At 42.8% G+C, this 26,568-nt stretch overlaps 1 protein-coding gene across 1 annotated transcript in view; it reads left to right on the top strand.

Annotated features, from left to right (window-relative positions):
- Positions 1-26,568, top strand: part of ABCC4 (ATP binding cassette subfamily C member 4) — a 324,633-nt gene that overhangs the window by 248,503 nt on the left and 49,562 nt on the right. The window contains exons 22-26 of the mRNA XM_049853454.1: positions 1,685-1,804; positions 3,031-3,141; positions 4,608-4,708; positions 5,670-5,861; positions 16,818-16,973. Coding sequence (XP_049709411.1) covers positions 1,685-1,804; positions 3,031-3,141; positions 4,608-4,708; positions 5,670-5,861; positions 16,818-16,973 — 680 coding nt within the window. The remainder of the gene's footprint in view (positions 1-1,684; positions 1,805-3,030; positions 3,142-4,607; positions 4,709-5,669; positions 5,862-16,817; positions 16,974-26,568) is intronic.

The raw sequence follows: 26,568 nt of genomic DNA, 5'->3' as shown, positions 1-26,568 counted from the left end.
ATGGAGAGAGAATACACGTATGATGGAGAGAGAATACACAAATGATGTTGTTGGTCTCAGTTGCCATCGAGTCAGCTCCAGCTCATGGCGAACCCATGTAAAACAGAGCAAAACATTACCCTGTCCCCTGCCATCTTCAGAATCATTGGTATGCTCGAGTCCATTGATGTATTTTGAGTGTCTTCCAACCCTAAGGCACTATATCAGACAATATTCTGTTGTGATCCATAAGGTTTTCGTTGACTAATTTTAAGAAGTACATCACCAGGCCTCTCTTCCTAGTCTGTCTTAGTCTGGAAGCTTCGCCAAAACCTGTCCACTATGGATGATGCTGCTAGTATTTGAAATACTGGTGGCATAGCTTTCAGCATCATAGCAACACACAAGCCACCACAGCATGACAAACTGAGAGACAAGTGGTGGATTCACATAACTAGCTAATTATAGTTAAGTGTGGTGAGTACTCCAACAGAGAAATATTAAAAAAAAAAAAAAAAAAAGCTAAGAGCACACTTACTGGTCTGACAGAGACTGTAGGGACACCCGAGACTATGGCCCCCAGATACCCTGTTCACTCAGAACTCTGAAACCACTCTGAAGTCCATCTTTCAGCCAAAGATTAGACTTGTTTATAACACAGGCGGAGCCCTGGTGGCACAATGGTTAACAGCTCGATTGCTAATAAAAAGGCCAGGAATTTGAATCCACCAGCCACTCCGCTCCTTGGAAACCCTGTGGGGCAGTTCTGCTGTGTCCTGTAGGGTTGCTATGAGTCAGAATCGATTTGCCAGCAACAGGTTTGGTTTTTTTTGTTTTATAGCACAAACAATAATACACATGAGGAACATGCATCTTAGTTCAATCAGGTATGAGACCAAATGGGCAGCACTTGCCCAAAAGCAAAGACAAGAAGGCAGGAAGAGACAGGAAACCTGGACGAATGGACACAGGAAATCCGGGGTGTAAAGGGAAATGGGGAGAGTGATGACACATTGCAGGGAATACAGCCAATGTCACAAAACAATTTATAAATTTTTGAAAGAAAAACTAATTCATGCTATGAACTTTCACCTAAAGCACAGTAAAATTAAAAAAGAAAAGAAGCTACTGACTCAAAAATTAGTGAAGAATTATTTCTGCCTGCAGCGATATCACAGAATAATAGTAAGGAGATCATGCTTGAATAGGACCTTGAATTTGAGTTAGCAAAGAAGGAATTATAGCTAGATTTGAATTTGATCAAAGATAGGTTTAAATAGAGGCTGTCATCTCAAGGTCATTAAAGTGAAATTAAAGTACAAGGTCAGCAAAAATAGAGGAAGACTCTCCACGAGATGGGTTGACACAGTGGCTGCAATGATGGACTCAAGCATAGCAACGATTGTGAGGTTGGCACAGGACTGGGCAGTGTTTCATTCTGTTGTACATGGGGTCACTATGAGTCGACCGACTTGGCACCTAACAACACAATGACAAAGTGAAATGTGGTTTGAACAGGAGTTTGAGGGTAGACATGGAGTGTTTGCTACAGAAGGGGTGTTGTTTGTTCTTGAAATGCTGCCAGGGCCACAAAGTTCAGAGCCCTGGAACCATTATTTGGTAGGATGTGAGACCACACAGCTGGCCTCCTTACATCTGGCCTCACCGAGCTGTTCTGTTTTTTTGTCTGTGTTTGCTTCCCCAGCACGAAGTCCAGTGTTTTCCCACCTATCATCTTCTCTTCAGGGACTGTGGACCATCCGGGCATACAGAGCTGAAGAGCGATTTCAGGAACTCTTTGATGCTCACCAGGATCTGCATTCAGGTCTGTAAGTCTGTGGAAATGGTTTCACGGGCTGAATGATAGGTCGCCTCCTTAGGCATGACGCCACCCCTCAGGCGGCTTTGTTGGCCTGCACCACCTGCTCACCCCACATCCTTCACCTTGCACATTTTCCTCTCCCCTGTGGGTTTGGCTTCTCTTGGAATTCTGTCTGCACTTCCTCTTTCCCAGTCCGACCACTGCTTTCCTTTCTCTGACTAGCTTATATATTCCTTCTATCACTGTGCCTTATGGCTTTTTCTCCCTTTAGGGCAGGGGTCAGAAAACTTTTTTATAAAGGGGCTGATAGTAAATATTTGAGGCATTGTCGGTGCGAGCCAGTACTGTCTCAGATGCAGCTGTTCAACAGTGCTGTTGTAGTGTGAAAGCAGGAATAGATAAGACATCAGCAGATAGGTGCGGTTGTGTTTCAATAAAACTTTATTAGCAAAGACAGGAAATGGGCTTTTCTTGACCCACGGGCCATAGGTTGCCGACTTCAGACCATTCAGGATGGCAGAAGTGACTGAGGAAATCAGTTTTCTGATTAGACTTGTCACCCACTTGATAGTGTAAAATTCTCTGGCCAATGGAGTCTGTCCCATTTAGAAATTTCAGAATTTTCTCTAAATCTACAACGTCCTGGCCTGTTTTCCTAGTCTTTATTGTATTTTGAAAAATAGAGTAGCACTTTGAAAACTACATGTAGATTCATTTAGCAAGATGGTCTTTTAGATACAGGTTCCTAAGGAATAGCCACTATGTGTAGGACCTGTGGTAAATATGGAAGGTTCTAGAAAAAAATGGGAGGCTGCACTCTCTGCTATTGGATAACTGGGACCAGTCAACCCTGTGAGAGGATGAAAGGATGAGCTTCACCCTGAGGCTCCGCACTGCAAGAAATGCGTTAGGAGGCCATATTTCCACGTTCTGTATTATAATCTGTGTTTCTGTTTATAACCTCTGGGTTGAATATTTCAGTACGTGTTTCCCACAGAGCCACCGTTCTGTTTCATACAATGTGTATCATATATTGTCTTGTATCACTTAGCTTTTTGGAATCTTAAGGTTCCTCGGGAGTGCAGCTCCACACCAGCTGTTAAATTGCTGCCCTACTCTGTGTAAAAACCTTCCACAGCTCAACTGAGTGAAGTGTTCTCCCACGTACGACACAGTTAATACAGTTTTTCTGCTCATTCATTATGGCCCTTAATGTTTCGTAAATCCAGAGGCTTGGTTCTTGTTTTTGACGACATCCCGATGGTTCGCTGTGCGTCTGGATGCCATCTGTGCCATCTTTGTCATCATCGTTGCCTTTGGGTCCCTGATTCTGGCAAAAAGTAAGTGCAGATGTCAGTAACTATTTATGGTATGATTACAATTTAGACCTATGTTTACAGTTACTAAACTCTTGCCACGTTGTCTGATATTATATAGTGTTTGGTTCTTATGATAGTTCTATTGAATTGCTTTTAAGTGCTTACAGGGTGTCAGGTTGAATGTGATTCAGCAGTGTGACCCTTTCAGAGAAGTCATTTTGGTCTTGATGGATTCCCTTTATCTGTCTTTGAATAGGTGGAGGCCTGCACACACATTGCAAGCCGCCATTCTGAACATTCCTGATGGTGTCTGGTGGTTGTGGGGAGAGAGCTGGGCTTACTGTGTTAAGCACTGTATCCAGGGAGGATTTTAATTTTGTTGTTGTTAAGTGCTGTTGATTCAGTTCCAACTCATAGGGACCGTATGTACAACAGAATGACACACTACCCAGTCCTCTACCATCCTGACAATCGTTGTTAAGCTTAAGCCCATTGTCATAGCCACCGTGTCAATCCATCTCATTGGGCTCCTCTTATCTAATGGTGTAGCTGCCTGGAGCACTAGGTGGAGAAGGATTCTCAGCTGGAAAGAGTGTTTCCGTCACTGCCACACGGGTAACAGACGAGCATGTGGTGGCGTGCGTGGCATGAATTGACCATCCCTTATTATTTCAGATTAACAACACTGAAGTCCATTATTTAACAATGGAAGAATGAGGGTAGTAGTTTAAATTCAAGAGTGTTGGCTATTGGAACCCATTTCCTTGTTTTCATTGGTTTCTGACTTGTGGTTGCATTGCACGTAGAAAGTGGAATTATGTAATGGCCCTTGAACCACAATGACAAATGTCTGCATAATAGCATCATTCTTCACATACGTAATACCAGTTGCGGTCGCGTGAACACTGACTCATGACCACCCTAGGGGTATCAGAGTAGAACTGTGCTCCATAGGATTTTCAACCACGGATTTGTTGCAAGTAGATCACCAGGCCTTTTGCGACACCTCTGGGTAAACTCGAACCTCCAACCTTTCAGTTGTTACCCACGCAGGGCCTCCGCATGTATGATACTGTTTTTCAAATGTATGTCGATCCTGTTGGAATTAATAAATCCCTAAATTTAATAGTCTTTCTGAATTCATAGTGGCTGTGCAGTGGTTAAGAGCTAGGGCCCTTAAACAAAAGGTCAATGGTTTGAATCTACCAGCCACTCCTTGGAAACTCTATGGGGCAGTTCTCCTCTGTCCTGTAGGGTCACAATGAGTCAGAATCATCTCAACAACAAGGGGTTTGATTTTTTTTTTTAATGCATTTTTTTCATTATATCATGATCTCAATCAACAGATATTAAAAGCACAACTGTTTTCATGTATGTACAGATTGTTTAAGCATTATAATGGGGTTCTCTCGGTAACATGGCAGAAGGAGCCAGCCTTGGGGTTAGGACTGGGTTTGACTTTATTCCCCTTCTTCCCCCTCATTTAGGTTTGGATGCTGGGCAGGTTGGCCTGTCATTGTCCTACGCTCTCACGCTCATGGGGATGTTCCAGTGGTGTGTTAGACAAAGCGCCGAAGTTGAGAATATGGTAGTGTTTATCCTAACATTCTGAGCCTTTTCAAGTCTCCTTGCCATTAAATGGCATAAAAGCAATTCTTATGTAAAATATTAAAACTGTTATTTTTGCATCATAGCTAACAGAGTTTGTTAGATCCTTCCTCCATCTGTTTAAAGTTAATGTAAAATAAAATATATACATCTTTTCCTCAGTCTTATGTATGCTATGTCAGCAGGTTTTATATTCATCGCAAGCTGTCTTCAAATGTAATAAATGTCTCTGTAGGAGGGCGGTTCTGAATAGTAGAGAGGATATAAGCTAATTTTGTAGAGGCCTGTTTATTTTTGTTTCTTAGGGGCGATTCCTCATTCCCAGTAAAAGAAGAATTTAGTATTTTGAGGTTGTTTGTTTAATTAATAGCCCCCTGCTGGCATTTGGGGATTTATTCTCCTATGTGTCTGTCATACCGAGGGCAGGACAGCTTCGACTGCTGCTGTCCTTTTCTGCTAGGACAGACCACTCTTGGGGCATACTAGGCCAAAGTGCCAGGTTATGGTTATTTAGGAGGGCTTAGTCAGTGTGTAAGGAGCCCTAGTGACACGGTGGGGTTAAGTACTCACATGTGATAGATAGACCTTCTGTAGCAAAAGATTGTTTATTATAATTATCAGAATTTTTTCTTTTATACAGTCCTTTTGCTTTTTATTCAGATGTGAAAAGTGGGCAAATAAAATACTAGCATTCATTTCTCTAATTCTTTTAATTTTAATATAATATCAAAGGAAGTGACTATGAGTGAAAGTGTTATAAGGTGATGAACAAGTATGTAAATCATAAAAGGCCTCACCAATCTCCTGCTTCTGTCCTCTGAGGATGTAAGACCTGAGTTATCTTTAACCAGCTGTGTAGAAAAGGTTTGATTTACAGTCTATTAAAATGCATCCACGAGCCCCTCCGTTTCTAACACACGTGGATATCACGTCTCTTTCAGATGATTTCAGTAGAAAGGGTGATCGAATATACAAACTTAGAAAAAGAAGCACCTTGGGAATACCAGAAACGCCCGCCACCGACATGGCCCCACGAAGGCGTGATTGTCTTTGATAACGTTAACTTCACATACAGTTTGGATGGGCCCCTCGTGTTGAAGCACCTGACAGCACTCATAAAATCAAGAGAAAAGGTTTGTTTAAACCATCTTGCCTCTTTAAAATTTCAACTAAAGGTTGAATACTGTATTTACATATTGGCTTCCTCAGGAGCGTGTTGAGGGAACTTTTTGTTCCTCTCTGGATGTCAATGGAGCCCTGGTGGCGCACTGGGTTAAGTGATCGGCTGCTGACCAAAAGGTCAGCAGTTTGAATCCACTAGCCACTTCTTGGAAACTCTACTCTGTTCTATGGGTTTGTTATGAGTTGGAATCAACTCGATGGCAACAGGTTTGGTTTGGTTTGATACGGATATTGTTGGGGGACAGCCCCAGCAAGGAAAGCCCTTCCCTGTGCATCCTGGAAGATAATCTGAAGAACTGACACATAGCCCTTTCCAGATTCATACGTTTATTCAGGGAAACTTACTGACATAGGCAAGCAGCTGCTCTCCAGTGGCGGCCGGCTGGAGCATTTTCTGCAACCACCTAGCAAGGGACACAAGCTTATATACCATTCCAGCTAGGACCGAAGCTCATCGTTTTCTCCCACATCCTTGGGCAGTCAGTGTTCCCAGGGACTTCACGTCCAGGCCCAGATGTTTTCCTTCTTGTTGCTAAGGCATTCTTTGGCCTCAGCCACTGGCCCAGTCATGCTACTCCTGGCCTTGTACCTTAGCCCGAGCCTGTCCCAAATTCATCCCCAGCATGCTTTGGGGACGAGCAAAGCTGATCCCATTAGGGAGGGGATGCATAGAACTGAACAGCATTACCCTACAGACGTAAATTAGATCAGCGATACTAAGGTAATTCTTGGAAAGCGACCCTGGAACCTGAGTGTCAATGTGCCTTCCCTCACTCTTGTTGGCCGCCCTATGGTGTGTCTTAGTTTCCAAGGGCTACCATGACAAAAACAGCACGAATAGGTGCCTCCAAAAATAGGGATTTATCATCTCACAGCTTTGGAGGCTAGAAATTCAAATCAGAGCATCAGCTCTAGGGGAGGATCCATACCTGTCTGTAGCCCTTGGAGTTCCTTGGCATTCCTTGGCTTGTAGATGGATCCTTACCTGATCTCTTTTCCCAGTGTGTACATCTTTCAGTGTTTGTTTTCCCTTTTTGTAAGATACCATTCAGAAGAGATTAGGTTTAGGAGCCATCCTACTCTTGTAGTGCAGTGGTTAAGAGCTGCAGTGAACAATGGCGAGCTACAACTGCTAACCAAAAGATCGGCAGTTCTGATCTACCAGTTGCTCCTTGGAAACCTCATGGGGCAGTTCTACCCTGTCCTATAGGTCAACAGGTTTGGTTTTTTTGTCTACTCTGGTATGACCTCATTACATAACAAAAGAATCCTTATTTCCAAACAGTGTCACATTCACAGGTATGGGTATTTAAGACTTCAACATCTTTTTGAGAGACACAGCTCAGCTGATAATGTGGTGATTGGTGGGCCCTAGGCCACAGAGCTAGAGCTCAACCTTATGTGGAATAATACATTTAACGCCTCATCAGCTGAGCCTGAGTCTTAGAAGTCAACCCTGACTCTTCCTGTTCCTTGTCATTAACCTGCCAATATCTAGTTCCTATTAGTTCTTACTTTATATTTCTGAAATCCTTCCCTCTTCTTCCTCATTGCCACAATTTCATTCAAGCCTTCCTCCTTTGTTCCTTGGCCTTTTTCGTAGTCTTGCCCTCATACATTGCTGTCTGTTCTCTGCCTCCCACCCCTAGACTGGTTGGTTGGTTTGTTTTTTTCCCTGAAATGTAAACCTGATTCTTGTGTGGCTCCTTGCTAGCTCCTGACCTCTGTGAGCTGCCTGCTGGGACCATCACGAGGCTACAGGCTCACTCCAGTAGGAGCTCATGCCCAGCTGGTAGTTCCTGGAAAGCCCAAGCCCGTGTTGCAGTCAGGGGTCAGGAACCAGAGACCCAAACTGGAGGCAGCAAAGGAACCTAACCTTAACTGACCTAGAAGTCAGTTAAACCAAAGGCAAGAGAACGGTACAGGTGGGAGATGGCGAGAGGTTTGTAAGTCAATTCTCCCAGTGTCTGAAGTTGGCCAGCAGTGTTGCCTCACACTTGGCTTGGGGCCCTTGGCTGAGGTGAGGCGCGTTCTTGGAGGAGCCAAACCAGAACAGACAGTAGGACAGTCTTCCACTGCCTTCCTTTCCAGCCTGAACTCACACATGTGCACACACCCCCTCCTCTCAGGGGACTCCCTGTTTTCCCAAAGCCTCGTGCACCCCTCACCCCCCAGCTCCCAGCAGGACACACATTGCCCCTCTGCCTGAGGTACCCTGCCCTCCATTTGTGTGACTGTGGAAAGCTTACTCATTTTCAGTCAGTTCAGATGTCTCCACTTCTGTGAAGCCCTCTGTTCTTCCACATGATCCTTTGTATTCTTTTAAGATAGCATCTGTGGCGCCATTTGTCATTATGGGTCTATAGCTCATACTACCTGAGGCTTCTTAAGATCAGAGAGTATCTCATGTTCATCTGTGTTCCCCAGAAAATGGCCTGGTACGTGGCATACAGTGCGTGCCGAGTCACCGTTGGCTGTGAGAGTGAGTGATGTGCAGGTAGGAAGAAACCAGTAACAAAAACACACACACACAGCAAGACTTAACTCTGGTAAACAACCCATTACCTAGATGTGAGTGTTAAATATTTTAAGAGCTGTCCTTTTCAATTCTCGTTCCACCACAGATCCATTTAGTGGACGATAGCAGTAATTTAATGAATGAAACCCTTGTGACATGAAAGAATAAACGCACCACTTAATGCCCAAATGATACCCAGGGAGCAGCTTTAGTAAGCCACTTGGCAAAAGCTGGACCTTAATTATGTGCATGGTTTCATTGTAGGTCGGGACCAAGGTGAGAGGCACTGTGTAGGGAAAACATAAACTGTACCTCTTGATGAAAGTGATCTCTTTCAAATTCGGTCCCTGATAGCACTCTAAAGGGATCTTTGCTTACTCACAAACGACGTGCTTATGCTGTGAACTTAATCCTGTTAATTTGCATGTATCTAAAATTTCCCATGGAGCAATAAAGTATGAATTATCTAAGAAACGCTGTTGGAAAACATAGCATCTGTCCTCAGGTCTGTGTTCTTCTATCTTAAGACCCCCAAATCATAGGATTTTACCAGAGATTCTAAAATGTTTGAGGGTAAATTGAATTTGAAGACCGAATTAGAATAACTGCAAGAACTTGCTTTTTGATTTGTTTCTGGGCCCACTCACAACACCGCATTTAGCTCCGTTTATGTATTTAGAAATTGTATTCAGGCAGCATTGTCGTGAAATTATTTCATTCTGCGTATGTATATCCAGTTTTCATCTTCCCTATACCTGTCCCTGGCCCCCATTACTTCAGAACACCCCTTTGGTGTGGGATTTGATTGAGCGAGGGCACGGGAATGTGCCAGCACAGCAGAAATGGTGCTTTATTTCCTTTAAATTGTTTCCTCTGCTATCCAGATTCCCGGAAGTTATAATAAACAGGAGAATGTAATAGGCACCAAACAGGTTCCTAACTCACGGTAGAAATAGCAAGCAAAAATAAAGAACCAAAAATGAGGTAAATACTGCTCTGGGCTTCCTGGTTAGAATCTAAACACTGGCTGCATTTTTCATTTAGATGATTTTGTGGTTGATTTGATCATTTTAGAGAGTACTGGGCCATTTTAAAGCATTTTCCAGCTCTCGAGGTAGATTGATTTTTGGTTTGTTATTTTTTTCTTGCTCAGAGCTATTACTTGGATAATACATTTTTACAGATGTGTACTAGACCTTGCTATAATGTGCAAAAATATTAGTTTCCTACATTTTCTCTCTCTTTTTTTTTTACATAATATTTTCTTAGAAACCCCTCCCCTCACGCCCAGGTTGTCCCACTTCACTGCCAGCTTTCTAAGTCCTCACTGCTCAGACTGGGGTTCCTGGACCAGCAGCATCCACATTGCCAGGAACTGATTAGAAACACAGAGTTTTGGGCCCACCCAGCCCTCCTGGATCCGAATCACATTTGAGCAGAATCCCCAGATGATTTGTGTAGACATTTAAGTTCTCTAAGTCATCTGTCTCCCATAAGTGAGTTTTGATGACTGATAAACCCGTAGTTTCCACGAAACCCCCTTTGACAGTATGCAGTTGAACAAATGAATTACCCCAACCCCTCTGTGGCCAAACATGAGACTCTAGAAAGCCCTGTACCACTCATGCCCTACTGATTTTCTCACTTTTATACTCGGAAAATTGTGAGTTTGCGTGACAATTTATGTCTTGCTTTATCCTGAGTTTCTGCATTTATTTGCACCTTTTCGGTAGCGACTGTCTGCTGTCACAGCAGTTTCCGTTCCTCATATCAGCCTCTGTCCCTGCTCTAGCCTCCTGCTGGTGGTGAAGGTGTTCACCCCAGGCTCAGCCCAGCCTGGGCCCGGGGTCCAGAGTCCAGCAGACACAGCAATATATCTGAGGCCCTTTCACCACCATCTGATGGGATCAAAAATTGGTCTCACTACCCTGAGCAGGGTAGCTGGTCTGTTAGACCTGTCCCCAGTTACCCTGTCACCCACTTAGCTTCAGGGGTCTCTCCCTGCCCCAACTGTGTGCTGCCCACAGCTGTAGCCCACCTGGCTGCAGGTGCCCTCTTTGCTCATAGATGCCTGTTTTCTTTCTTGCTCACCCAGCACGTTGTACTCACCTGCATCCCACATCATGCTTTAAATGCCTGGCAGTGGGAGCCCTGTGGTAGGCCAGTTCCTTCACCTCAGCCCCACCTTTCCCCACTTTTCTCCCTTCTAGTCAGACAGAGGGAATGAGGTGCCAGGCCATCAAAGTGGTTTGCCAGCCCGTTGTCACTTGTCACCACATGAGGAGGCAGTCAGCAGAGTGGGCAAGGGACAGACGGACCTGACGTTGAGTGCCATTCTGCCACTTACGGGCTCTATTACCTCAGGCAAGTTAGTTCATCTCACTAAGCCTAAGTTTCCTGTTTCGTAAAATGGAAATAATTTTAGGACCTAACCTCTAGAGTTGTTTTATAAATTAAACAAGACGTGTAAGAAGCTCCTAGCACAGAGAGCAGCACAAAGTAAATGCTTGATAAAATATAGCTGTCGTTATCATAGGATGTAAAATGAATTTAACCACTTAGGACACTGCCTAACAAGCCCTGGCGGCACTGTGGCTAAGAGCTCGGCTGCTAACCAAAAGGTCAGCAGTTCGAATCCACCAGCCAGCCGATCCTTAGAAACCCTGTGGGGCAGTTCTGCTCTGTCCTACAGGGTCGCTATGAGTTGGAATCAACTCAACGGTAACAGGTTTGGTTTGGTTTTTTGACACTGCATAAATTGTTGCCTGCCCCATGAATCTTAGGGACTGGTCATTTGCAGTGTATTTAGGGCTGTAGGATTCATCAGTCATGTCTGTCTTCTCTGCCCAGATTATTAAGATAAGCTGAACAATGTGGTAATACCATCTGAACAATATGGCAATAGATTTTCTATAAATTTCTCAGCCCGACTTAAATTCCTCAGCTTTCTTTGGAATGCCTGTTTTTTACACAACATCATAAGCAATACACAGGTGAATCCAGTTACACCTTCAATTCAGTAGAAAAAATACGGCAGCCATAAAAACTGCCCCATACAGTTTCCAAAGACCGCCTGGTAGATTTGAACTGCGAACCTTTTGTTTAGCAGCCATAGCTCTTAACCAGTGCGCCACCAAGGTTTCCAAATGCCTGTTATATAAGACAGGATAAAGTTGGTAAGAGACTACAAAATGTTTATAGATGTTTAGGAAAAGGTCATGTTACATCCTCTAGAGGTGGGAGAAGTCCACATGAGGGGACAGGTGGAGACTTTTCAAGGAATGCGGCATTCGAGACAGACTTTGTGATCTGTGGCTAGGATGTCAGCAGGTGGAAATGCATGGGACAGGCATTCCGGAACCCACTAGTGAGTGAGGTAGGATTGCATATTTAGGAACCTAGGACTTGTGTGAACGGAGAGTAAGAGACACACCTCAAGAGGATATTCTGTGTATCAGTGAGTGTGGTAGGGCTGCATGACAAAGTTCCACCAACTTGATGGCTTAAAACAACAGTTCTGGAGGCAGGAAGTCTGAAAGCAAGGTGTCAGCAGAGCCATGCTTCTCTGAAGGTGCATGGGGAAATCTGTCCTTGCCTCTTCAGCTTTCGGTGGCTCCAGGTGTTCCTTGGCTTGTGGCTGCATCACTCTACTCTCTGGCCCTGTCTTCACATCACCTGCCCCTTTTCTCTGCATTTCTCCTCTGTGTTCCTTATAAAGACTCCACACGGGGTTTAGGGTCCACCCAGTTAATCCAGTGTGATCTGCTTATCTCAAGATCCTTAACTTAATGAAGAAAAAAAGACCCTTTTCCCAAAAAAAGGTAAAATTCACAGGTCCCAGGAATTAGAATGTGGACATATCTTTTTTTTGGTGTGGAGGGAGGGGTGCAGTGGGATCATTCAGCCCCTACGCTGAGAAATAAACTATCAGGTATATAACACACATTGAACCCTCCAAACCACCTCATAATCCCAAGGAAGCAGACGCATTGAGATTACAGATGAAAGGTGAATTGGGACAGTTCGTGGGGATTTCCCAGTGGGGCGTGATAGCTACAAAGCTGTCCTTTGGGAGTTTGAGAGATGAGTGCGAGTAGATTATAGCAGGGAGACGTGGAAGAAGAAACTGTAGGTATCGTGTGATCCTAGCAAGATGTCATGGGGGAAGTGAGTCTGCTTTTTGGAATCAAGCTAATGCTAATCAAAACAAAGCTATAACACCTAGATTTGCCAGTGTGCAGGGAAACAGGTGGGAGTATAAATTGGTATCATATTTCTGGACGGTAGTTTGGCAGTACTTGACAGCCTCCTTCAAAAATGTTCATACCTGTTTCTCAGCAATTCCACATCTAAGAATTTATCTTAAGGAAATAATTAAGTTTGCTTGCAAAGATTTAGCTTAAAGGATATTTAACACAGTGTTGTTTATAACAGCAAAATATCAGAGAGAGCCTAAATACCCTAATATAGGGAATTTGATAAATAACCGTCATATATACTGTATATCATGACCACATAGCCATTAAAAATAAATATTTTTATGAAATAGTAAGCAAAAACAGATTACAGCAGTGCATTCATAATCCATTTAGTTTAAGTATGAGTTTGTATCTTCAGGACCACATTTGTGTACACACATACACACATCCAGAAGTAAAATGCAACATGGTGAGTGTGGTTCTATCAGAAAGTTGGGGTTGTGGCTACTTTCAAATTCATTTGTACTCCTTATAATTGGGAAACTTAAGATTTTTCATGGGTCGGTTGTTTTTGGCAAAGACAGTACAGCCTTGTACTCAGGTCGTGGCTCTGAGGATTAAAATGAAGGAATTGAGTCAAGAAATAGTGCAGAAGTAGAGTCTTCAGGGCTTGGTGCCAGGCTGGAGTTAGAGAAGGCTGGAAGTAAGGTGAACAGTTGAGCGTGTGAGTTATGAGATGAAAATGGGGGAGAAGTCAAAAGGAGCAGCTGTTTTGAGTGAGCCATTGGGTATTGATCTTGTTGAGTTTGATGGATGAAAGAGGCACCCAGGTGCAAATGTCAAACGTGTTGGTGTCGTCATCAGTGTGGAAAGACAGAGGGACAATTCCAAAGCCACTAAAATAATACTGTCTGAGAGTGTCTTTAGGGTGTTATGAATGAATGTAAAACAACCAACTTGGTGATTTTTGCCACAGGCAGTTAATAAACCCAGATGGCCATTGAAAGAGTTTGACTCCGCAGTGTCGGTGACCTTCAACAGCAGAAATAGCCAGAGCCAGGTTTTGAGTTGGCTTTCTCTTATTCTCCTCACTGGAGGTCAGAGCTCCCCGTCTTGTGGTCTTAGGCCGCCCTTGGTGTCCCCCACTTTTGAGGGGCCCACCCCAGCCATTTACCAGTCATCTGCAGATGTTCTGGTTTGCACTGATGGGTCAGTTTGCTCTAGAGCCAACGGCACGTAAACAGCTGTCCGTTCTCACAAGAAAACCCTTTGCCATCAAGTTGATTCCAACTCATAGTGACCCTAAAGGACAGAGTAGAACTGCCCCATACAGTTCCCAGGAAGTACCTGGTGGATTTGAACTGCCAGTCTCTTGGTTAGCAGCTGTAGCTCTAACTACACTTCTAGATGTGTGTTTATTTACATACGAGAATACTCAGAGATACCCACAAACACACATGAGGTGTGTGAGTGTGTATGTGTGCGTGTGTGCGCACGCTCTTAGGCCCTATTTATATGCAGAAGATGACCCAGGTGTAAAATATAAATTAGTTCTTGCCGTAAGTTAGAAAACAGCTAGAAAGATAATAAAATTAGCTAAAGCCACTTTCATTAAACCTAGTCCCTAATTATGAAGCTAAATTCTTTTTTTGAGGGGCTGTTACTGATTTTGGGGCCCTGGTGGCGCAGTGGTTAAGTGTTTGGCTGCTAACCAAAAGGTCAGCAGTTGGAATCCACCAGCCGCTCCTCGGGAACCCTGTAGGGCAGTTCTGCTCTGTCCTATAGGGTCATGATGAGCTAGAATCGACTCAAAGACAACACATTTGGTTTCTGGTTTATTGTTGATTTTACAGATTTAAATTTTTTAAATGTGGAGATATTGAAATGAGATAATATGTAAAGTTCCTAACCTATTATCAGTAGTCAGTAAAGTTTAGTTCCCCTCTGTGGAAAGCAGTGAGTTCGTTTAAATTGACTGGATTTAACGTACTTTACAGATGACTGAAGATGTGTCTGACACTCTTCATTGATTCCAGATTCCTAAATAAAGATGATGTAGTCTGTTAGGCAGCTGCCACCGGTGAATCCACAATTGGGGCAAGCTCATGAGTAAAAAGGCCGGTTTCTGCATACAGGTTTAAACACACATATCCGAAGGCTGGTTTAATAATACCACTTCATTCCTGACCAGCGTTTCATCTGCATCATATTGATTCTTTGATCTTATTGTCAGTTCACTTAGTTTCTCTGTGATTCCATTTTAATAAGAGGGATGATACTTGACACGTATCTTTCCCAAGGGGGCAATTGTAAGTATTAATTGGTTTGTAAAATGCCTTTTGAACTGCTCAGATGAAAGGTCCCATATAAATAGCAGATGTTGTTGTTGTTTCTCTCATGATGTGTATTTAGGCTGCTGGTTACTGGCTTTTAAGACACTGAGACATGCATTTAAAAAATCTAAGATGTTTCTTTTCAAGACACAGCATAACCAGATATTTAATATCAGGAACCAATTTCGTTTTTCTACCACCGAATAATCTGTCTTTGGTGATAGTACCCTGGAAAAATGAATACTTGTTTATATATAGCACTTCCAATTTGAACTGTTAATACCTCTGTGAAATGATCCAAGAAACGCTGAAGGTTCACAATGCCCGAACCTCAGAATAAGGTGAATTTAAAGACAGACTTTCCATAGATGACTTGGGCGGATGATGGTCTTTCACTCCAGCAGACAGATTCTGTTCTTTTTAACTCTTTTAACTCCAGTAGTTCCCAACCAGGGGTGACTTTGCTTCTTAGGGAACGTGTGGCAATGTCCGCCGACATTTTTGGTTAAAACTGGGGGTACTCACTTTGAAGTATGGCACCTGGGGTCTTAAATGCTAGCAGGCGGCCATCTAAGATGCACCTGGATCAAAGGAGAGTGAAGAACACCAAGATCACAAAGTAATTATGAGCCCAAGAGACAGAAAGGGCTACATGAACTAGAGACTACATCATCCTGAGACCAGAAGAACTAGATGGTGCCCGGCCACAACCAATGACTGCCCTGACAGGGAGCACAACAGAGAACCCCTGAGGGAGCAGGAGATCAGAGGGATGCAGATCCCAAATTTCTCATGAAAAGACCAGACTTAATGGTCTGACTAAGACTAGAAGAATCCCGGCAGTCATGGTCCCCAAACCTTCTGTTGGCCAACGAGAGGAACCATTCCCGAAGCCAACTCATCAGACATGAATTGCACTGAACAGTGGGTTAGAGAGAGATGCTGATGAGGAGTGAGCTACTTGCATCAGGTGGACCCTTGAGACTATGTTGGCATCTCCTGTCTGGAGGGGAGATGAGAGGGTAGAGGGGGTTAGAAACTGGTAGAATAGTCACGAAAGGAGAGGCTGGAAGGAGGGAGTGGGCTGACTCATTAGGGGGAGAGTAAGTGGGAGTATGTAGTAAGGTGTATATAAGTTTATTTGTGAGAGACTGTCTTGATTTGTAAACTTTCACTTAAAGCATAATAAAAATTATTTAAAAAAAAAAAAAAGGCCAGACATAACTGGACTAGTAGAGACAAGAGGAACTTCTGAGACTGTGGCCCAGAGGTACTCTTTAAACTTTGAACTGAAACCACTCCCAGAGGTCACCTTTCAGCTAAATAACATATTATGCTCTTTTAGCTAAAAAAAAGAAAAAAAAAAAAAAATCTGTATGAGACCAAATGGTCAACATTTAACCTAAAGCAAAGATGAGAAGGGGAGGGAAGCTAGATTAATGGAAATGGAACAATCAGAATGGATATAATAGAATGTTGACACAATGTGGAAAATGTAACTAATGTCACTGAACAATAATGTATAAATAGAAATTGTTAAATGGGAACGTATTTTACTGTGTAAACTTTCACCGAAAACACAATAAAATACTTAAAAAAAAAAAAAAAAATCGGGGGGTACTAATGGGTTCCAGTAAGTAGAAGCCAGGGATGCTACTAAACATCCTACGACGTGCGGGTCCGCCCCACACAGCAAAGAATTGTCCAGTGCAGAGTGTCAGCAGTACTGAGGTTGGGAAACTCTTAGAGAATATACTCAGTATAAAACTCCCTTAATCATCTTCAAAAACCCAAGTTTCCTTTTAGGTTTGTCACTTGATGTTATTTTTTAATCCTTCTTGCTGGATCTCTTTGTAGGTTGGAATTGTGGGAAGAACGGGAGCTGGGAAAAGTTCCCTCATTTCGGCCCTTTTTAGATTGTCAGAACCCGAAGGTAGAATTTGGATTGATAAGATCTTGACAACTGAAATTGGACTTCATGATTTAAGGAAGAAAATGTCAATCATACCTCAGGTATGTAAGTCAGAGCGTTCTCGCACGTCCCCTTTATACGGGCACCTAAGTTTAATTGCTTTTGATTTTATTGTTTTCTTTTTATTGGATGAAAGGGTTGATCCCTTCCCCTACAAGAGCATATTTTTTAACAGCAGGTGTTTTCAGCAAGTCTTTTTATCAGATACCAGGTTTTATGCGTTCATTTGTGTTTGCTGTGTATGTGTGAGAGATTTGAGAATAACTTTGCCGGATAGATTTCTGGACTCAAACATCCACGGACGCCACAGTTGTAGCCGCTGATAACCACTAAATTCCGAGCAACAGACCGTTCGTTTAGCACATGATAGGTTCCTGTAGGGAAGCATGGACCTTAAGTGTCTTAACGATGGAATTTTGCTTTAGGAAATAAAGCTACCTTCTCAAAGGTGATGATCTCCATGGAGGGCTTTTTGTGAAATTGTCGGGTGGTGAGGATTACCGAGCTTCTTGATGTTTTGGGGAGACTCTTAGAATCTAGCCATTAGTGAATGACTTTAACCAGGGAGGCCATACAGAATAGTGGGTAAGAACAGACGCCCAGGAATCCTGCCTCTCGGCGCCTTCGTTCTCTCACCCTGACAAGGCAGGTAGTGTGCCAGCTCCTAGAGGTGTTGGGAGAGCTAAATATGGCCATGCGTGCGGAGTGCCGCATGAAGACCCAATTAGTGGTTTCAAGGAAGGAGCCCTGGTGGCACGGTGGTTAAGAGCTCAGCGGCTAACCAAAAGGTCAGCAGCTCAAATCCACCAACCGCTCCTTGGAAACCCTGCGGGGCAGTTCCGCTCCGTCCTCTAGGGTCACTATGAGTCAGAATCGACTGGGCAGCAGTGGGTTTTTTTGTTTGTTTTTAAGATGGGAAAGGGCTGAATCAGGAATATCATCCTGGGCTCAGATTTATTTTTTTATTCTACCTCTTGATAGAAGTACAACTTAAAAGACAGGGAGTATTCTAGAGACTGGATTATATGCACAGTAGAAGTACCTGTCCTTCCATGAAGTCCATCCATTCAACATAAATTTAGAAAATATTTATTGAGCATTTACTGTTCTCCAGATAGATAGCCATGGGCAAGAGGGACCACTGGGCTGCAGCTTGCAGACATGGGGCCTCAGCTGCCACCAGACAGGAACTCACGGCCTCTCATCTTCCATCCTGCCCTCTGCTCTGACACTTATACACCTTCAGCTCCACAACTGCTTCTTCTGTGTTTTAATTTTGGGGTATTTTACGCTCACCATTCACCTGGCCATCAAGGAGAGCTGAGAGACATGTACATGCACACACACACAATGTACATAATCACAGAATACACACACGATACACATTCACAGAATACACATAGAATACACATATACACAGAATATACATATAATGCACATATACACGCATAATACACATACACAGAATATACACACATAGTACACATAAACAGTACACGTCCGTATGATGCATATACCCAAAAAAACCCAAACCTACTGCCGTCGAGTCGATTCCGACTCATAGCGACCCTATAGGACAGAGTAGAACTGCCCTGTAGAGTTTCCGAGGAGCGCCTGGCGGATTCGAACTGCCGACGTTTTGGTTAGCAGCCGTAGCACTTAACCACTGTGCCACCAGGGTTTCCATAATACACATATACACACATAATACACATATAATACACATATACACAGAATATATACACATATACAGAGTACACGTCCATATAATGCACATATACACAGAATACACATATAATACACATATACACACAGAATACACATATACACAGAGTATATACACAGAATACACGTATAATGCACGGAATACTCACACACATGCTTGAGATGAGAAACACGGCAAAGAGACGACAAAGAGAGCCAGGCAAGCAAGTGTGCTTCTGGGAACGTGAACTTGAAGAGCTCTTACGTGCCTGAAGGAGAAGGTGGACTTTTATGACCAAGCACAGCTATTGCCACCTACCACTCACCTCTGAAGTAATTCAGATTATTCTTAAGTAATTTTGAAACCAAGATACCCTTTTCAGGAAAAATGGGAAGAATTTTCAGCACATGCAGTTGCTGTATTAAAGATCCCCTGTGGCTATTGGAAATAGGACTTAGCAGTTACAGTAGAGGTATGGGTTTCAGTTCCCAAGTCGTATATATTTTGGGTGTACCCATCTCTGAAATGGGCCTAATGAGATTTACTTACCAGAGATAATGAGTGTGTCCATAAAGCACTTTCATATTCTTGGATAAAAGGATCTAGAAATGTGTCCTGCATTACTTTTAATGCCTCTTAATAAGAAATGTTTGCATGTCTACATAAAAGAACTCTAAATAAAGAAATAACACTAGATGATTCTTGGCTCTGCTGGTGATGTTTTGGAAGCACATCTGAGCAAAGACTAAATATACCTTGACATCACCAGGTTTTGGTTCTGTTCCATAAGTTTCCACCCTACTTGTGAGCGTGCTGTATGTATATCCTCCCGAGAAGGTGCTTACAAAACAGCGCTAAGCTTTGTATCCATGTAGATAATGATCACCAACCATTGTAAACACAGAACCTTTATTTTTTTTTTTTTCACTTTAAAGGCCTTTGTCTCCAACATGCAATGTTGGGTGACTAAAAAAAAAAACAGACTGGAGAGACTGCAGCACATAAAGGGTCCCAGGAAATGGTTCTGCATGCAGCACGGGATAGAACCTTTAGAAGCGTGGACTCTGAGAGTCAGCATATCCCAAATGTTTATTCTGGCTCTGCACGTACAAGTGTGAGACTTTGAGGAAGTAACTTAGCTTACCAGCTTCAGGTTCCTTGTCTTTAAACCGGGAATAGTAATAACTACCTCACAGATTTGTTATGAAGATTTAATTGGATGAGAAACTATGTGTGGCCAATGCCTGGTTCTCGGAGCCCTGGTGGCGCAGTGGTTAAGAACTTAGCTGCTAATCAGAAGGTCAGCAGTTCGAATTCTTGGGAACCCTATAGGGCAGTTCTGCTGTGTCCTACAGGGTCACTGTGAGTTGAAATCAACTTGACAGTGATGGATTTTTTTTTTTTTTTTACATGCCTTGTTCTGAGGAGTGCTCAATAAATAGTACCTGTTATTATTATGGAGCTCTGGTAGCACAGTCCGTTAAGAGCCCAGCTGGTAACCAAAAGGTTCAAATCCACCAGCTGCTCCTTGGAGGTTCTACTCTGTCCTATAGGGGTTGCTGTGAGTTGGAATTGACTCAATGGCATTGAATGTGTTTTTATTATTATTATTAAAAGGAGCCTGGTGGCACGTGGTTAAGTGCTTGGCTGCTAGCCAAAAGGTTGGTGATTTGAACCTACCGGTTGCTCTTCAAGAGAAAGATGTGGCAGTCTGCTTCTGTAAAGGTTACCACCTTGGAAACCCTATGAGGAAGTTCTACTCCGTCCTTTAGGGTCACTGTGAGTCAGGATCGACTAGACAGCAACAGGCATTATTATTAAAGGGCCGCCTGGGTGGCGCAAATGGTTAAGCACTCACCTACTAGCCAAAAGGTTGGTGGTTCAAACTCACCCAGAGGCACCTCCGAAGACAGGCCTGGCAGTCTGCTTTTGAAAGGTCACAGCCTTGAAAACCTTATAGAGCAGTTCTGCTCTGCACATGTGGGGTTGCCATGAATTGGAATTGACTAGATGGCAACTAACAACAGCAACAATTATTACTATTAAAGATTGGGGTACTGGTCTTTCGGGTATTATTGCTACTTAAGTAAAAATGAGAGCACATTCTAGAAGGACCTTGCTCTTTGATTTATCTTCATGTCATTGTGGTCCGTGACGTTTTTGTATTTATTGCTAGTGACACAAATCAAATTTTTATATAAATTTAAATAGTGAAGGAAAAAAAAAAAAAGAACAAAGAGGACTTCTGGGGAACTGCTAACAGAGAAATCTAAGGTCCACAAGGAACAAGAGGTGAGACTGTCACTTTTCCTTTTGTTTTCTGGCTCCCTTCTTACCCAAGCTCTTACCAGCTTTCCCTACCACTGCTTCATACCCCACAAATACTTAGCAACCCCCCACAAAGGCCACTGACTTTTTTTCTCATCCCTCACCACATTCCCTGCTATTTTCTTCCTCTCCTTGAGGACGAGGGCTGTGTCTCGTCTGCGTCGCTCTAGTGCTTGATGCAGCCCCTGACGAGTCACACGAGTATTCATAATAATTCCTAACATTTGTGGAATCCTTAACATGTTTCAGCCACTTCCCCTACAGTCTCTATTTAATCCACACCACACAGCGGTTCTATTGTTGTTCTCGTTTGACAGATTTGAAAACTAAGGCGCAGATCTCTGAACCCATGTAACTAGTGAGCAGCAGAGTTGGGACTCAAATTAAATTTTGGGAGATTCCCGACTCTAGATCGTGAGCTTCTACCAACCCTACCAGGGACCTTACAACTGCGATGGCTGTGACCCACAGTAACAACTCTGTTGTGCACCGTGACTCCATGTGCACGGATACGCGTACACACACACACACACACACACAGATGAAACTTCACAAAACCATACTGCTCTTACTCTGTGCTCTGCACACTGATATTTTCTATTTCGTTCTATTCTCGTTTGTAGAAATAGAAAAAATGACAGTCACGACCCACAAAATTGATTTCATGATCCGTTGGTTGCGCCTGCAGTTTGAAAAACATTGCGCTTCTCTGTCCTCCTCAGTTGGCTGGGCCCCTGTTAGGGGTTTGCAGTCATGCAAGGAGCCTCATTTATGTTACCAAGTTTCACAGAGCCCGGCAGGGTACATAATATTAGCCCCATATTCCAGTATGGAGACTGAGGCTCGGAGAGATGAGTAACTTAACCTGAGTCAAGCAGCTGAGTAGGAGAATCAGAACTCAGAAGTGGCTGACTCTTTCTCTCTCTCCTTTGTCCCCTCTCTGTCTATAGTTTTTTCAGTAAACGTTTGTTGAATGATGTCCCATCAGATATTTTACCCATTGTTTTTCTATCCACCCCACTCAAAAAGGATTATCAAAAAAAGTAACAAAAGCAAATGAATATATAGTTGAAACAAATTTCCCTCATTGCTGCATCCCTCATTTGTACATTTAAATGGTTTTGAAGGACTGAATTGTTTGTGATTTTTGCCGAAAAAAGTCACATGCAACACTTAAAATCAATTCAGAAAAGGCCTTTAGGCACTTTTGTGTCATGGGCAGGTACATGTAATAGAAACAAACAAACAAAAAAACCCCGTTACCACCGAGTTGATTCTGATCACACCGACCCTATAGGAGAGAGTAGAACTGCCCCATAGGGTTTCCAAGGAGCGGCTGGTAGGTTTGAACTGCTGACCTTTTGGTTAGCAGGTGAGCTCTTAACCACTGTGCCACCAGGGCTCCACACGTAGCAGAAGATACTCAAAATTATACCTTGCCAGAGCTAAGCATGCTTTCTCTTCACAACACCAACCTGGCCAGAGAGATGGGAGAGAGTCTGCTGGCATGGTGACTTGGAAGCTCCACAGTATTTGTCCAAAGTGCAGAAAGCTTACGTCCCTTTTGCCCTAAAATGACTGGAGAACAGCACTGCATGCGTCTCCTATTGTTGTTAGGTGTCCTCGAGTCGATTCCTATTCTAATGACCCCATGTGGCAAAATGGAGCTGCCCCATCGGGTTTCCTAAGGTATAATATTTGTGGAAGCAGATTGCTAGGTCTTTCTTCTGTGGAGCCCCTGGGTGGGTTTGAGCCATCAACTTTTCATTCAGTAGCTGAGCACTTAACAGTTGGCGCCACCGGGGCTCTTATGTGTGTCCTGTACACTGATTTGGCACTGGTGGCTCAGTGACTAAGGACTTGGCTGCTAGCCAAAAGGTCCACAGTTCAAATCAACCAGCCACTCCTTGGAAATCCTATAGGGCAGTTCTACTCTGTCCTATAGGGTCACTATGAGCCAGAATTGACTCAATGGTAACGGGTTTGGTTTTGGTTTATACAGTGATTTAATTAAACTAGCAAGTCTAGAGCCAACTTGGCCAAAGTAAAACCAAGGGTCGTCTCCTAGTTCTCTGGTTTAGGTGTGCCACGCCTGTGTCTGCCCTGGCTCCTCGTTAGCTGTGATCCTGGGGCTGGATGGCCAGCTACCTTGTTCTCTCTTTTCTGAGCTCCTCCCCTTCGTTTGTGGTTTGGGGTGCTCCATCACTCTGGATCCTGCCATGAGCAATTCAGAATTAGGGGAGAAGGGATAGCAGTGAGGATTGGGTAGGTACAGGGGCAGGCGGGGGCCAGTCAGGAAGTGCAGCTTCAGAAAATAAATGCTGTATTTCTAAGCATGCATTTCCCCATGCATGTTCACAGTCTTAGGAACAAGCAAAATCCGAAAACACTTCTTAAAATAATAATTTCAGGGACTGAACACCGGGTGAGAGTATTTTCAGGGAATGGCTTGCTTATCTGAAAGGATCTGAAAAAATGGATTTCAGAACTTTTTGGATGGATTCTTTACAACTTTCCTATTGGCTCAAAGAAAATGTTTCTCAATCGAAGAGTAATTCCATTCAAATTCAGTATTTATGATAGCACCCGAAGGGTTGGCACAGATCGACAGCTGTAATCTTTAACATGAGTCAACATTCATATTTTTTTTTAATATTTAATATCTTTCTTAATTAAAGCAAAAGCTAAGCTTTTTCTTTTTTCGGTTTTTGCTTTTTTTTTTTTTTCTTTTTTAATTGTGCTTTAGGTGAAAGTTTACAGAGTAAATTAGATTCCCATTTGATAGTTTATACAAGTGTTTCATGGCTCTGCTTTCATTCCCCACAACATGGCAGCACGCTCCCCGTTTCTGCTGTGGGTTCCCCTGTTTTCTTTCATCCTGATTTTCTGCCCCTTCCTGCCTTCTCATGTTTGCTTTTGGGCCAGTATTGCCCTTTGGATCTCATGTAATTGTTCTAAGGAGTACGCGTCTCTGGGGTGTTTCTGTTTATCTTATGGGCTGTTGTTTGCAGGTATTTTTAAAAACGACTCATTCCTCTATTTTGGCATTTCTGTTCGTGAGCTGTCTTGGGTGAAATGAAAGTTAACCAGAGCAGTGTCTCTTTAAGACTTCTTTTTTATTACCTGAGTTTCTTTCCTTTTTTTCTCTTTTGAGAACAAAACTCGAAGAGAAAAAGATGGGTATGCTGTTACTAGTAAAGAAATACAATTGGATCCCAGCCTAATGCAGCTTGGCCTTTGTTTCTGCACAACTGAAGTCTTCATTAAAGCCACGAAACTGCTCCCTGGAGCTGGTGACCTTTTTGTATCCAAAGAGGACTTTACACTGGACTTAAGTTCTTTTTCCTTTGTGGGCGAACAATGTTCTTTTCTTCTGAAAATGAATGATGATCAGTTCATTCAGAGGCTACAGGATTAAAAAAAAAAAAAGGAAACCAAGATTTAAAGTGACTTCAGGTGACTCCCTCATTTTTGAAACAGGGAGATGAGCTGCACTTAGTAAAGGTCCCCAGGATTTGAAAATGAAAATATAGCTCCCACCACATCAGGAAATAGCTGTCGTAGCTACTCTTGAGGATGTATTTTAGTAGAAGGAAGTTTTCGGGTTTGGGATTACCCCAAAGTCGGATAAAGTAAAGTGTTTTTGTTTTATCTTGCTAACTGGTAACCACTCGCACGGTTTTTGTCTAGGTCCCAGGTCGATTTAATGTCTGAAGGTTAGTGGGTAGGGTTTCTTTTTGAGATAATAAGAGGCTTGTCTCCCAAGAGTGTATACAAAAGGTCTGGTAAGACGGTAGTTTTCAGCCTTGCAGTTGTGTCGAGGGATTATCAATTTACTACACTAAATGTTTTGATTCACAGTGGCCATTTTTGGGTCACACTCCTAATATGAATGTGTGTTATGTTAGTAACAAAGGAAAAAATGACTACTGAATGTGGCACCAAGAATTTTTTTTAAGTATAAACTTTAAACCATGAGGAAAAATAGGCTCAATACTAATGGGCCATTTCAAATATTACAGTGAACAAAAAGCATTTGTTGGCCAAACTGTACCACGCCAGGTAACTGTGGCATTTAAAACAAAACTCTTATTAAACGAGGTTTAAATGTGTGCCTTCAGAAAAAAAATATACTTCAGCTAATAAATGCTGCGTCTGTTTACGTGAAGATTTTACATGCCACCATAAATCTCTGCACTGAAATATTCTGCCTGCAAACATTTTTACAACACTTATTTATAAGATTATTAACTTCTTTGTATGGAAGTGGGGGCTTTAAATAATAATATGTATCAGAAATGATAATTTGACCCTTATCTGCTCTTAGCAGTACGTGTCTACACTGAACACTTCTATTACCTTTTGAAGATAATATAATGGTTTCTTGTTTGGCAAGTGGCTGGAAGTAGAATGCGTAGAAACCATGTGTAAACACACTGACATATTAAATTAGGCGCTGTTAACAAATTGCCTACCGGCTCTGAAGGAAAATACAGCTTCAATCAGCTAATGCTTTATTACATCATCCTCCTTATTCAACACATTTTGATTGAAATTTTACTCATTATGAAATGTATATTTGGCAGATCATAACAAAGGAGAATATTCTTATTTATTAAACTATTTTCTTCTCTCTAATACTGCCAAATACAAACATGAGTAATTGCCTAATACTCCTTTAAAATTGACCCTTTGGGGGTCCTCACTACAAGGGAGAATGCTTATACTGTAAATTTTTCTTTTTATGATAATCAGCGGTGATTTGGTGATCATTACCCAAACCCCCTTTAAGGCACAGGACTTGGGGTCACTGAATCGCAGCACAAAGCGACTGCAGGCGTTTTTCAGGGGCTCAGAAACAGCCCGTGATCTGCCAGGAGAGCCACGGCAGCTCCCCAGTCTTTGGGGAGATTCCTCCATTTCAAGGAGTTTCTAAAAGAGTAGAAGGTGAAAGGGGCCCTGACTTACGAAATACATGATTGGGCTTTAAATGTGTGTTTCTTTGTCTTCTTTTGAACCATCAAAATCACTATTCCCAAATATTCTAATGCTATGAAGCCTCTCATCACTTAACAAAGGAAGAAAAGTGTATCTTTAAAAAGAAAAACAATTTTTCATAGGTCAGTTAAGGCAACATCACTCTAGCATGGACTTTGAAAACCCAGGTGGATACCTCATCAAACCCAAGACTTGTTTTCAGATAAAACTTGGCTCTAGAAGAGAAATCTGAAGAGGGAAAAGTTCAGGTAATATAAGCCATGATGGATGGGGAGATGGTCTACCATTAATACAAGCAAAGAGACCACCTCTCACTTCTCCCAATGGACTAAAAGCTGATTTCCTTAACCGGCCTTTTTTCAGCCCCTTTATTTCCTCAAACACCAATCCTAACAAGAGCCTCTCACTTTTGGCCTGTGAATGGAGTACTGCCCATAGGTTAGTGCCTCTGATGGAGGTGGGAGGAACATCAAAGGAGTGAGGAATGATGGGTACCAGCCACTCCTCCTCTGGCCACATTGTTTCTGTAAACCTGGTATAAGAACTAACCTGTTGCCGTTGCGTTGACTCCTACTCATAGTGACCCTATAGGGCTGAGTAGAACT

The sequence above is a fragment of the Elephas maximus genome, chromosome 14, assembly GCF_024166365.1.
Source record: "Elephas maximus indicus isolate mEleMax1 chromosome 14, mEleMax1 primary haplotype, whole genome shotgun sequence".
NCBI classification, from domain to species: domain Eukaryota; kingdom Metazoa; phylum Chordata; class Mammalia; order Proboscidea; family Elephantidae; genus Elephas; species Elephas maximus.
This window is presented reverse-complemented; position numbering and strand designations above follow the sequence as displayed.